Source organism: Pseudochaenichthys georgianus, chromosome 19, assembly GCF_902827115.2.
Source record: "Pseudochaenichthys georgianus chromosome 19, fPseGeo1.2, whole genome shotgun sequence".
In the NCBI taxonomy this organism is placed as follows: domain Eukaryota; kingdom Metazoa; phylum Chordata; class Actinopteri; order Perciformes; family Channichthyidae; genus Pseudochaenichthys; species Pseudochaenichthys georgianus.
This window is the reverse complement of record NC_047521.1, coordinates 8,928,297-8,941,642: the sequence shown is the minus strand read 5'-3', so window position 1 is coordinate 8,941,642 and position 13,346 is coordinate 8,928,297. Positions and strand designations below refer to the sequence as shown.

Here is a 13,346-nt window from a genome sequence, read left to right as displayed (position 1 = left end):
AAACTACGTCCATTTTCAAACTTCTTACATTCATTCATAAAGCCAAAGACAATCCAAGAATAATAATAAACATGAACAGCTCTCTCCCAAATCTACACAATGTTGTGATGTCATCAAACACATTTTGGGGATTTGCTTCATACAACATATAGGGGAATGTATATGTACATATTCTGTATCAGAATCATAATAATATAATCATAAGATGACACTTTGACTGAATATCTTATATTATTCTTAATATAATTTTGACTTACCATAAATGGCCTTTTTTAAATACACTTCGACCTAAAGTCTGAACAGCACATCATTTTAGCAGAGCAAGTGATAATTCTATTCTGCACGTTATTGTTGATGGTTAGATGCTAAAACTGCATTTTATTCTTTCAGTAGCCTACGTCAAATATGTGCATTGACAATACAGTTTAATCTAATCTCAAATCATATTTAAATTAAATACCCTATAATTGTACCTTATAATGCAAAATAACGACCTAATATCCTAGTGTTCACCTATCACCTGAGCAAAAAAACCTGAAATCAGTAAGTGTAATTTACTTGCCAGGAAAAGGGTCCTTTAAATTACACGGTGAATTTCAGAAGCTTTCAGCCACATGTGTCACGTTTATCACGTTAGCAAACAGTAAGCAAGTGTAATTAGACATGTAATATTAAACCTATTGATATTTGTTGGCAACATGTATTTTTATTTAATGTTGTCAGTTGAAATATTATTGGTGAATACAAAAAATAAAAAATACCTCCGCGCGCATGCCTACCGGAAGCATACACGTCATTGTGACGTCGCAGCAATTGAAGCTTGTGACTTGCGAAATGAAGATAGAAGCTGTTTGGACAAAACAAGCCTCATTATTTGAGGACCTTGTGCTTAAATAAAACAGAAACCTCGACAGGCGGGACTTCATCGACCAAAGCCGGCTGGATACTTCCGCTGCAGCCGACATATAACTCGTGAAAGTAAGTAGGCTAGTTGGGGTTAGCATTTAACGTTAGCTGATGTTTCCTGTAGCCACATTGTTTAGAAGTGTGTGTATTCAGGCCACAACACTTACGTTGTTTTTCAGAAAAGTGTTGGCTGTTATGGAGAAAACGTTATACATGCGAATTCATTCTGAGATATCTTATTTTGCATTACTTACTGAATTAATTTTAAACAGATTAGGGCACAATTATCAGAAAACACCCATCATAGCTACTATACTTTATCTGTTTTCATAGAGAAATGGCTGATAAAAGTGAGTTGATAGTACTTTGCTTAAGAAACGTGGTGGTGCAAGTTTCTCAGAAATAAACATTGTCTGAAATGCATTTAGTTATTGTCAACATCAATTGATACAGCTATTTCATTTGTTTTATTTATCATTTTTGTTTTCAAATTATATTGAAGATATTACTTTGGAATCATTTTTATATTTTCTTACGTTTTGTAATAGCTAATTTTAGTACAAATACTTGATAATGAGCGTAATTATATTTCAGCCCTTATTGGCATGTCTTATCATTGGTAATGTATTAATTCATGTATTTTGTAAAACTTTTGTTACCATCTGTTTGCTTTCTGAAGCTAGTAATTACAGAATATCATACACATTATACTGTGTATGATTGTGCATGTGAAAAATACACATGATTTAATTTAACAACCAATCGATTAAAAGAAATATAAAGGATATGCTCTGTAAGGAAGATAGTTGTTTGTTGCCGTCCTAATCGGAATGTGCCAGACCTTACTGGTGATGGGTGAGTTAGCCTGAGTTATATTAAAGGAATGTTGGTGTACCAGCTCTACAGTTCTGATAGATAAGCTAATAATAGAGGGGGAAATACAAAAGTCAGACTTAACAAACTGCTGTATTTCCAGGAAAGGTTTATCTTCATTAAACGCCCTGAAAAAGAGTCTAACCCCAAATGCTAAATGGACATGCCTGCCACAGTAGATTGTGCTGACCAGCCTCTCTTTTGCATGATGAGTCATCAGCTCATGACAAGAACACTATAGAAGACGTAACACAGTTTGATCTTTATGTTTAATTCCCTCTTCATTGATTTCCCCTCTCGTTGCAGTGCTGCACTCGGTAGGATGATCAACAATCAAGAAGAAGATGTAAGTACAGTAACCTCCCTTCCCTCTTTTTCTGCATGTAATCTTAGAAACTGTCTAATGTTATCTTGTTGGTGAAATCTAAAACTCTCCCTTTCCTTAAAAATCCCAATTAACAAATGTCAAAGAACAATTTGTCCATTGATGTGTTTAAAGACTTGACTTATTTTGAAGAGGTTTTATGGGCCAGGCACACAGTTTGTTCTGTAGATTTGAATCTTTCGGTTTAACCACGATGCAGCAAAACACACAGACACTACCGTTTATATTTATCTTGACTCTTTTTGTCCTTTTTAGGAGTTTGTTGCAGTGCGGGTCCAAGATCCCCGCGTGCAGAATGAAGGCTCCTGGAATTCATTTGTGGATTACAAAATATTCCTACATGTAAGTATTAGCCCTTAAATTACAATATATCTCGTCAGTCTCTGTGTGAAGACGTCCTGCCTTTCTTTTTATTTAAATACAAATGGAATATTTTAAGCTTTTTGGTTGGATAAAAATGTAAAGAGGCAATACATATTTTAGGATAACAACCATCAGAATAATCAAAAACAAACGTTATTTTTCGCTTCTAAATGTTTTGCCGGGAATAACCTAGATTTATCTTTATTTGAAAAGTTGAATGACATTTAGTGGACTTTGTTGAAAAGTGCCTCAGTAATAAACTGGCCTCATCTTAAATTAAGACACAATATATTACTTAGAAAGTTTCACACAATAATTACTTGTAGTCGTTTACCATTGTACAAACGTAGTTTCTATTAGGCTATGTCATACTAAACCATGCTGATGAATGCAATTTGCTCTCCCTGAGGTTTCTCCCATTTTTCCCCTTTAAACTGTGGGTTTTTTGTAGGATGTGAGGGTCTAAGGATAGAGGGTCTAAGGATAGAGGGTATCATTTTTCTCATACTGATATTCTGAACAATCTGTGCTGTTGTATTTGCTGTAAAGTGTCTCTACTGTAGGCTATTTTTATTATATGTACAGCACTTTGGCTCAACCAAAAATCGTTTATAAATGTGCTTTATAAATAAAACTTGATTTGATAGGAATCAATAGCCTGAAGTACCAAAAAAGTGTGGGACCATATTGAATTTGGGTTTAACCGAACTCCAATCTCTGGAAGCACTGAGTCTGCAGCAGCATGGATTCCTTACATGTCTTTGGACCGGAGTTGATTATGTTGTCAGGGCAGCCGCCTGTGTTGAGTAATGCTGAGTCAGCAGCAAGGCTTCATGCACAGAGGGATGTGCTGTGTGGGTGTTGACTCATGAAATTGGCTAAGATCATGTGACCTCCTTTTGGGTGTCACTATAAACTATTGTTTTGTCAGCAAGGACACAAAACAAGTTTGCACAAAGTTAAAATGAACATCTATACATTATTTCAAAGCTTTTACTCAACAAGGCCTTGTGTTTTCTTTCCCGCACATTTACTAATTGAGCAGCCATAGCTGCAACCAACAATACAATTCTTTATTGATTATCCTGCATATTATCTTTTGAAAAAACAGATAAATTGTTTTGTCAAGAGAAAAATACCTGTTTGAGTTTCCCTAAGACACAGACACAACTTCCTGTTTTGCCATAACCACAGTCTGAAACCCAAAGATATTTTAGTTTACGATCATGTGCGCCAAAGACAAGCATCAAATACTCAGACATTTGAAATACCGGAACATGTTTGTCATTTCTTTCAAAAATGTCTAAAATAGTTGCAGTTACAGAATACATGAATTGATCAAAAAAGGGAAGGAGGGATGTTTTTGAGGGCCTTTACCCTTTTAATGGAATTTGTTTTAATGACATGAGAACTTAACCAATGCTGCCTGTAATTGATTATGGTCTGTCAGACGGAGCATGTTATGCAAACATCAGTTGACTGTGTCACACGCTACTGGAACAAAACTGACCTATGATAACGTTTTAGTCCTGCTATACCTCAGCAGGCGTCAGGTCTCGAGTTACAACATTAGGTTGAAAAGATTGAATATGAATAAATTGAAAGATGAGGCTAGTTCTATGGTATATTGTTCTTATTGTCAATAAATTGCTTGGACCAAAACCCTCCTGGCTCCAACTTTGGCTCTGAATAATAGAGTTCTGTTGACAGTAATATATCTTTTAAATTTGCAGACCAACAGCAAGGCCTTCACAGCCAAGACGTCGTGCGTGCGTCGGCGCTACAGTGAGTTTTCCTGGCTCAAGAAGAAGCTTCAGAAGAACACGGGCTTGGTGTAAGTTGTTGTGAAGAGGGAGAGTCCTTTTTAACTATAGAGGGTTCTCCTATCCCTTAGTCAATGAGCTTTTTGGATGGGTCTTTGGTTATATGTGTATAAACAATGTCTGTGGTTAACACGATTTGACATTTTGTCTTCTTCTCTGTAGCCAGCATTCACTGCCAGTGTTTTACTCATGCTCTTTCACAGGAAAGTCTTTTGTAGTAGAGATAAGAGCGTAAAATCAAATAACAAGCGGCAAGTTAAGGGGTAGTGACGTTGAAGTCAGGCGACCATGGTGTAAATCGTTTATTTGTTTCGCTTCAACATTATAGAAGAGGTTCATTTGTGAATATTATCTTGCAATGAAGAAATCCAATTGGCTTTTTGTCGAGGGAACCGGGTCCATGCTAACTTCCAAGTTGGCCCTTAAAATGTCATCCCTGCTGCAGTCTTACATTCAATTATTTTAATGTCTTTTATTGTGAAATTGTGTTAAAAGAGAAACCAAAGAAGCATGTCACCCATTTTTGTAAAGTTCATCAACATTGCACTTCTGTTCCATACTTACTGAAGTGAAGAAGCTATAATCTACAAACAGGGGTGTTTTTTTCTTCCTTGTAGGCCAGTCCCAGACCTTCCAGCTAAGTCCTTCTTCTCCTTCATGAATGAGGACTTCCTGGAGAGGAGGAGGAAAGGTCTTCAGGCCTTCTTAGACAGGTCAGTTCTTTAAGTGTTCTTTGAAAAAATATATTTCATCTGCTGTAATATAAATTACATTCTTTTTATGCAAACTACGATTATAACACATACCTTTTGTCCTGGCAGTGTGGTGAACATGACAGTGTGTCTGTCAGACAGCCAGCTCCACCTCTTCCTGCAGACTCAGCTGCCAGTGGGTCACATCCAGGACTGCGTGCAGGGCCACACTCCCTACTCTGTGACGGACGCCATCCTCACCTACGCCTCGTCCAATCGGGGCTACGCTCAGGCACAGGAGGATGATCCCATCAAGGAGTCAATTTTGACCATTTCATATGAGTCCATGGAGAGGTAGGATTTAGCCTTAATGGTGTCGAATTTATTTTTGCCTTTGCATTGTCCCTTCTGATTAATTAAGATTATTGATGTGTACGTGCCATTGCAAGGCAGAGAGTTTTATTTTTTAAAGCATGTTTAATACACAGGATGGTTCAAGGTAGTGTTGTCACGATACCAACATTTTGGTTTCGATACCGATACCAAGTCAAGAATTGCGATTCCGATTATTTTCGATACTTTTCTTAAAAAAAGGGAAACACGGAATATCGGCTTTAAAATTAGGAATAACAGATGATTTTAGCAGTCAGAACAACTAAAGCAGCAGTGTTACTAAGAACAGAAACACCAAAGAGTCACATCTAATATAAATATATATAAAAGCATTTATTTTAATTGTGTAGCAGTCAGTTTAACATTTTGGCAGCACTGTTGAGCATTTTGAAAATGTATTTTCATGCCTCTGTGCAAGGCTTAGTCTTTCTATCTTTATAGCCACTGGTGTAAAGTAACTAAGTTCATAAACTCAAGTACTACTTGGGTACAATTTTGAGATACTTGTACTTTATTTAAGTATTTCAATGTTTCTTTTGCTACTTTGTACTTCTAATCCACTACAGTTCAGAGGTACATGGTGTACTTTTACTCCACTACAGTTCAGAGGTACATGGTGTACTTTTACTCCACTACATGTATTAATCCCTTTAGTTACTTCACAGATCTGGATGAATGATGTGAAATATAATCAAGTGTTAAATCAGATTTTAGTTCCACCTGGAGTAAATCCACAAGATTCAAACTAGCTGCACCTTTACCAGCTTTGAGAACACTTTAATGATCAATCATTATAAAACACATCATATATATTATTCTGAAATGGACCAATCTGCACAATGACTACTTTTACTGTCGCTACTTTATTACTTTTACTTGAGGAACATTTTGAATGCAGTACTTTTACTGTAACAGAGTATTCCTACACTCTGGTGCTTCTAGTACAAGACCTGAGTACTTCTACTTTTACTGTCGCTACTTTAAAGGGATAGTGGAAATCCGCGAATTTTGGGTTTAACTTATGTATTTTAATTAAAAATAAGCATAATAAACCATTTTTTTATATTTCATGCGCCTAGTTTCATTTTATTTTCAATTTTACTGCTCCCGACCACGCCCTCTCAATGAAACGAAATACTTCGGGAATCTTCGGGTGATGACGAAAACAAAGGAAGACGGGCACAAACATTGGACGAGGCACGAGTATTTTATTATGTTTTCTGGCTGATTTAATGCATCATTAGCCTGTACCATTGTGTACAACGCCATTTATTGCCTGTCGATTAAGCGACCGGAGGCCTCGTCATCCGATAATCCGGTACAGTGTCGAATGTGTACACTACAGTCATCATATAGACATGATAGACTAACAGTACTGTGAGTACAGCCTACACTTGACAGGCAGCCTGGCTAGCCTAGGATTAGGACCCTACTACGTCAAAAGACCGATTGGCTCTACCTGTATATCATGCTAGTATACAATTCATTTACATTTATTCATGTAATTAATGCCCATAAGGCTGTTACATATACAATAATAAATGTGACAAGATAATTTATGTGAACCTGACCCTGGTATGTTATGAAATGTACCCTACATGCAGTCATCCTCGCGCATAGCCATAGGCCTACAGTGCATGCATGCCAACTTTTGCAATATATAATATAGCGCCTAGCGTGAGCTATGTTTAGGGACCTACCAGTCAAGATTATTTGTGCGTAGGGGTGCATCATCTGGCGCCTGGTCCTGGTCATCCTCGCCATTGCCCATGCCGTGAACTAACTCCATCTCCTCGGGCTCGAACAAATAAGGACGTAATGGTCCATCGTCTGGCTCCATATTCTCACCATCGTCGCTTACTGAACCGGATTCAGATTCAGTTCCTAAAACTACATTTTCGCAGGAAAGCCGAGAGGATGTTTCTGACTCGCTATCATCACTGGATACCTCGTACAATCCTTCTTCTTTGTCTGGTATATTTGCCCTTCCACGTTCATTCTGCATAGACGCCGTGGTTTGTTATTGTTTCGTCTTCCTGAGTTTTCCTCACTTCCGGTTTGGCTGACTCATCATTTCGTTTCTAAAAAAGTTCGGGGAAGCTGCAATAAAGTGCTTCTAACATGCGTAAGGCAATTATTATATTTTTTTAATCAGGTGTGATTGTTTTGGTACGTAATTATGCTTGTATATAAGTTAAAACGAAACTATTTGTGGTTCAATTTCCACTATCCCTTTAACTATATTTTGATGATAATACTTTTGTACCTTTATTTGAGGAACATTTTAATTGCAGGATTGTTCCTACATTCTGGTACTTCTACTTTAACTCAAGTACAAGACCCGGGTACTTCTACTTTTACTCAAGTACAAGATATATACTTATACCACCTCCGTTTATAGCCTATGAAAAAAACTAATAGAAAACGAAGGCTAAAGCTAACGTTAGCAGATAGTGATGCTAGTTTGCTAGTTAAGTTTGCTCAACGATAATATTGCGACAGAAAAACTTTTCATTGCACATCACGCTCTGCCACTCCCACAGGGAGCTCTGCTCTGAACACCTGAACCGCCCGTTCACAGACTTCTGGCGTCTTTTTTGTCAACAAGCCGAGGCGCAGCGGCAGTTGCACTCCCACTTGCAGCCATGCTTCTCGTTTTCTCACATGCTCTGGCAGCTAGCTCGTGGCCGCGTGCACGAGAGAGGGGAGGGACTTAGAACGTGCTTGAGAGGAGCGGGACTGCAGGCACGGCTGCAGGGAGTGGAAGCAGAGCGCTGAACACACACGGCTCTTATTAAAACGGCGCTTTTTCAAGAGAGTACTTTTCCCCGTCATTCTTAAAGTACCGATACTAATGAAACGGAGGAATCGTACCGTTTTTAACGAAAGGGTATCGCGGTACCTTTCAAGTATAGGTACACCGTGCAACACTAGTTCAAGGTGCTGGAAAACATGTAACAATAACACACTATGCAAAGTTAAAAAAACATCAATCCCTCATCATATTGCTTAATGTAGTTTTTTAGACCTCCTGGATGTTGTTTTTTGTATTCATTAAATTAAAGATAGTTTGAGACTTTTTCACTTCTTATTCACTCTTGCTGAATGTTGGATGGAATATTGATCCCACTCGTTTATCAATATGGTTAATATGTAGCTAGTTAGCTTAGTTTTGTACAAGGGGCAACAACCACTATAAAAGATTATAAAATCTGCCCCCTGCCTGGCCTATAAAGAGTCCAGCTCATTATCCACCGTAAAACCAACTTCCTGATTTACAGTTCCGCATTTGAACAACTTTAGAGTTGCAGCAAAGCAGATTTGGTTACTGAAGGAAAGAGCCAGGCTAGCTGTTACCAGTCTAAGTGCTAAGCTAAGCTTTCTGGCTACTGACGGTAGTTCTATGTTTAACATACAGAGTTCTTGACCACTCTCGTCAAGAACATAAATAAGTGTATATCCCAAGCTTTTTTTCTGCTCGACTTACTTTTATAGAAATAATTTGTGTTATTTTCCCAAAGGAGACCAAATTGTGTTGAGAAGCTGTCAACTTACCAAATGATTCAAGATTCATTTAGTGTAGTTATGGTGTAGTTATGCAATGAATGAAGCACTTAGGTCATAGGTTCATTTTTATAAAATTGTCCAAAACATTTAAATAGTGTAAGCTCAGGTGTTACATAGTTTTATGGCCTGTGGAAGGAAACTGTCTCTGAGTCTGGTGGTTTTAGTCCTGATGCTGCGCTAAATGCTTACCATATTCCCAGTAAATATTGTTTCGAATCTGGCTTGAGTGGGATTTGTGGCAGAGTTAAAAAACACTGTGGGTTATAGTGGGGGAACTACTATTCTAAACAAGTTCCTGTTCTGTTTAAATTGTAAGTTAATAAATGTTCTTCTCTGTCCCGCTTTACAGCCCAGTTCCTCATCAACCTTGCCTACAACTTAAAGAGACCTGCAGTCCAGAGCTTTTGTCCTGTGTTGACTCTGAACCTCAAGATTGTGAACTGGAGCGCGATGATAAGGACACAGTTGAGTTCCTGTACAAGGAAAACTCCTCAGTAATGGTCCTCCAGGGGGACAACCATCTTGAGGCCATTGTTGAGGACTGTGTCCCATCAGAGGCGACCTTTTATCTGGGTGAAAGCCAGAATGTTCCTGAGAGTCTCAGCCTTGAAGAACAGACTCAGCAGAAAAGCTGTCAGATACAGACACCTGTAGAGGTGCACTCGCCCATGAATACTGACTTCCAGGAGAAATGTGTGGTGGATAGCGTGTTTGAGGAGTGTTCCGTAAGAGAGGAGAGCGATAAGACAGTGGATACAGAAGATATGAATGTTCCTCATCCGGACACAGAGGAGAAGGTTGTTCCTCATCCGGACACAGAGGAGAAGGTTGTTCCTCATCCGGACACAGAGGAGAAGGTTGTTCCTCATCCGGACACAGAGGAGAAGGTTGTTCCTCATCCGGACACAGAGGAGAAGGTTGAACACTGTGAAAGTTCTGTGGAGGCAAATACGGAAAAGGTCCACTTCGATTTTAAGGACAGTGACTTAAAGGACCCTCTTTTAGTAAGTGCCACCATATCTCAAGAGGAGGTTCTTGAAGTCTGCTTTGAGAAAAGTGTTTTAGAGAATCATGTTATCTCTGAAGTTAATGGACTGGAACACGTTGATACGACTGAGGCTCCTGTTGAAGATGCCAGCTGTCTGGAGGAGTTTAAGAGCGCGGACAAGGAAATGAGCGATGAACCTGAGAGGAAAGATGAGACGGCATATATGTCAGAAATCCATGAAGAGACTGACAATGTGCACCCAGAGGTGGAAGGCAGCGATGATGGCCTTTTTCAACATACGGACCAAGTTGAACTGGAAGACGATCTGGTTGAACAGGAAGTGGATCTGGTTGAACAGGAAGTGGATCTGGTAAGGACCAAAGATGACAGCGACGAGGACAGCCAGTCATCTTCCAATGAAAGCATTGTCAAGGTCAGCGATGAAGAGAGCATCTGTGACGAGGCAGAGGAACTGATCCACTCTGCAGACGGACACATGGAGACTCCTCACGAGGAGGTCGCTCACTGGGCAGAAGAAATGCAGACCCCCAGGACAAACATTTTGGATCTACACGTCAATGGATCCATTGTGGAAAAAGACGACATTCTTGCCCATGAGGAGGACGACTTGCAATACATTACCGAAATCAGTGACTTGCATAGATCTCTGGATTTGATCTCAAGTGTAACGGGTGGAGATTTGACAGAAAATAGTGACTTCAGTACCTTAGAGAGAAGCTGCACACCTGAGTTAGCTGATGGTGGAAGTGCGGAGAAGGAAAACGTGTCCTTGCTGTCTTTGGATGCCTCAAAGGAGGCTCATGAGGTAGAGGTGCTTTAGTCAAACGTCTGAATGGGACATGCCTGGGCTTCACCCTTACAGAGGCAGAAAACAAAAGACTGTGAAAGCTGTCTTCTGCCATAGACACATTTGATCTCACACACACAAAAACAAGGCACATTAAAATTCTGTTCTTTATAAACCATCTTCATATGATGCTGTATTTGGGCCATTGTATGTTAAAATATTAAATAATTAAGAGCCGGAGCAGGTGGATAGTATCAGTGAAAAACAATCAGAATTTCTCAAGTGTACCAAAAATAAACTTTAACATTCTGACATTAAAATAGTCGTAAATATATAAGAAAAACGCTTTTTTTAGTCAAGGAACTAGATTGCGCAAAGTTGAATCAACCCCACAGCTGCCAGTCAGACCATAGACGGGCGGTGCAACATTATGGAACATGGTGACATCCTTCATCTGTCCATTGTGTTGGGGGTCCGGCACAAAAGGCCTCACCTCACCGAATCTGTATGTTGATTTTTTTCTGAATATGCCCAATTCTTGGCAATATCTCTTTAAAGTCTGAATGCTTATTATAATAATATGGTGATTCCAGGCTAAAATAACAAGTATTTCCGTATTGCTATTGTTGGTCATCTACTGCAGGCGTCATACACGTGAGGTTAATCCAACCTTGCAAAGTGAATCGATTTGACAAAAAGAGCATTTTTCTCATAAATGTTTGACTTTATTCTGTGTGTATTTATAATTTTATTGTAATCTACAATGGCCCTTGTGCGCTGTAGTATCTTCACAACGTAAATGGTCTGGTCTGTCACAAATGGTAAGTCTAACTAACTAATGATTTTTTTCCCTTGTTAAATAATGTATATTTAATTTTAAAGTGCACCTTAATGTAAACTCGGGTAAAAAAAATATTGGCGCTGTTTTTCTCTGGTTGGGTGTTAATTTGCTTTTTGGGAACACCAGAGGGGGCTCAAGTTCACCAAAAGCATATGACGGGGATTTTCTTTTTTAAAGCCATAAATGAAGTGCTAAGACTACAGTGTAAACATCAAATGTGAATTAAATGTTTATTTAAGCTTAATTAGCTTTCTCTAAAATGACGTCATTCTCTGGATGAAAGTGTGGTAGAAATGTACACTTGTATCAAAGGATAGATTCACCTTTTATTGACGTCTATAATACCACTTTTGGGGTCTTAATTGATTCTGCTGTCCATGCTGACGGTCAAGAGATACCATCCTGTAAAACGAAAATCTAAATTGACAGTAAAAAAATACTTCCTGTAGTGAAGTCTATTTACTATATTTCTGTCTGTGTTTCTTTACGTAGCTGTAGTGGAGAGACAGGAAGAAAAAGAGGAAATTCAAAACAAAAACAACGTTATCAACCTAACCTGTAAGTCAGGCTGCTGAAGCATCAATATAACAATTGTTAAAATGTTATACCTTCACGGCCAGTTTGGACAGGAGAAAAAGTGCTTAAAATCTGATTCAATCTACCGTCAGTCACTGGAGAATCATACACAGTTCTCATTTGCAACCTCATTTAATGTGAAACATTTAAAAAACAATTTATACTTTAAGTCAACAACTGTCTCCTGTTGAATCCTGATAAAGATACGTTTTAAAATCCAGGCCTGCTGCTGGACAACAATCCTGTTAGAATCAGCATGTCCTGTTTATAATCCCATATGTCACTAACTGGCTCTGTGAACCAATGAAAGACGCACTGTGTTGGAGTCAACATTAAACCAGTTCAGTTAGAACTAGTAATAGTTTACCCTTAAGACGCACGCTGCTCTTACAAATGATGTTTTATAGATATTTATTAGGAGAGCTCAAATGAAAACATTTGAACCCATCAATATTAGGTTTTGTTATTGAACTTTTTATAAATAAATGATAATAATTTGAACCCCTGTGCAATAGTCACCGACACCTTGACAGTTTTAGATTTCCAGAATGTTTATTCTTGTCATTTCTGTACGATTTCTGCTCTTTCACTGAATTTGTTTGAAACTCACAACAGACACACTCGCTAAGCTTTTTTTATTGTTAGTCTGGCCGGCTGTTTTTCAAGTGTATTTATGGGCTACACTGCTCTTTGGGTTATAGTTTGTTTAATCACAGCATACATTCTAAGAGTATGGATGTATGTGTTCCACGTTGTTGTTGTTGTTGTCAGGCACTTCTGCTGCTGGTGATTTTATTCCGTTGCATTTGTTTAAAAGGGACCCCGGGTTTTTTGTGTGGTTGCACAGAGAATTAAGCCTTGTCACACATCCTTTGTTGTCTAGTAGGTGGATAATAGATTACTGGTTTTCATTTTTTGTTCTACACTGTCAATGAGTGCAGGTTTTTTTGTTTTTTTTTTAAAGCTGCTTTTAAGAATTTGTATTTTTAAAAGAATGTTTGCCCTATGCAGGAGACTTATTTTATAACATGGATCTACAAGGGCCACTATGAAACCCTGAGTGACTGTATATCATTTTATTTCAAATAAATAGTTTTTCTTCTTAACTGTGTTGAATGAGACATGATTTTA

The 13,346-nt window shown here is 38.4% G+C and overlaps 1 protein-coding gene across 1 annotated transcript; it reads left to right on the top strand.

The window, feature by feature from the left end:
• Window positions 1-811: 811 nt before the first annotated feature.
• snx11 (sorting nexin 11) lies at window positions 812-13,321 on the top strand. The gene is made up of 7 exons (XM_034107108.1): window positions 812-978; window positions 2,086-2,125; window positions 2,420-2,506; window positions 4,261-4,361; window positions 4,968-5,063; window positions 5,172-5,396; window positions 9,352-13,321. The coding sequence occupies exons 2-7, from the start codon at window positions 2,102-2,104 to the stop codon at window positions 10,829-10,831; spliced, it is 2,013 nt and encodes a 670-aa protein (XP_033962999.1). The 5' UTR covers window positions 812-978; window positions 2,086-2,101; the 3' UTR covers window positions 10,832-13,321.
• Window positions 13,322-13,346: the final 25 nt, after the last annotated feature.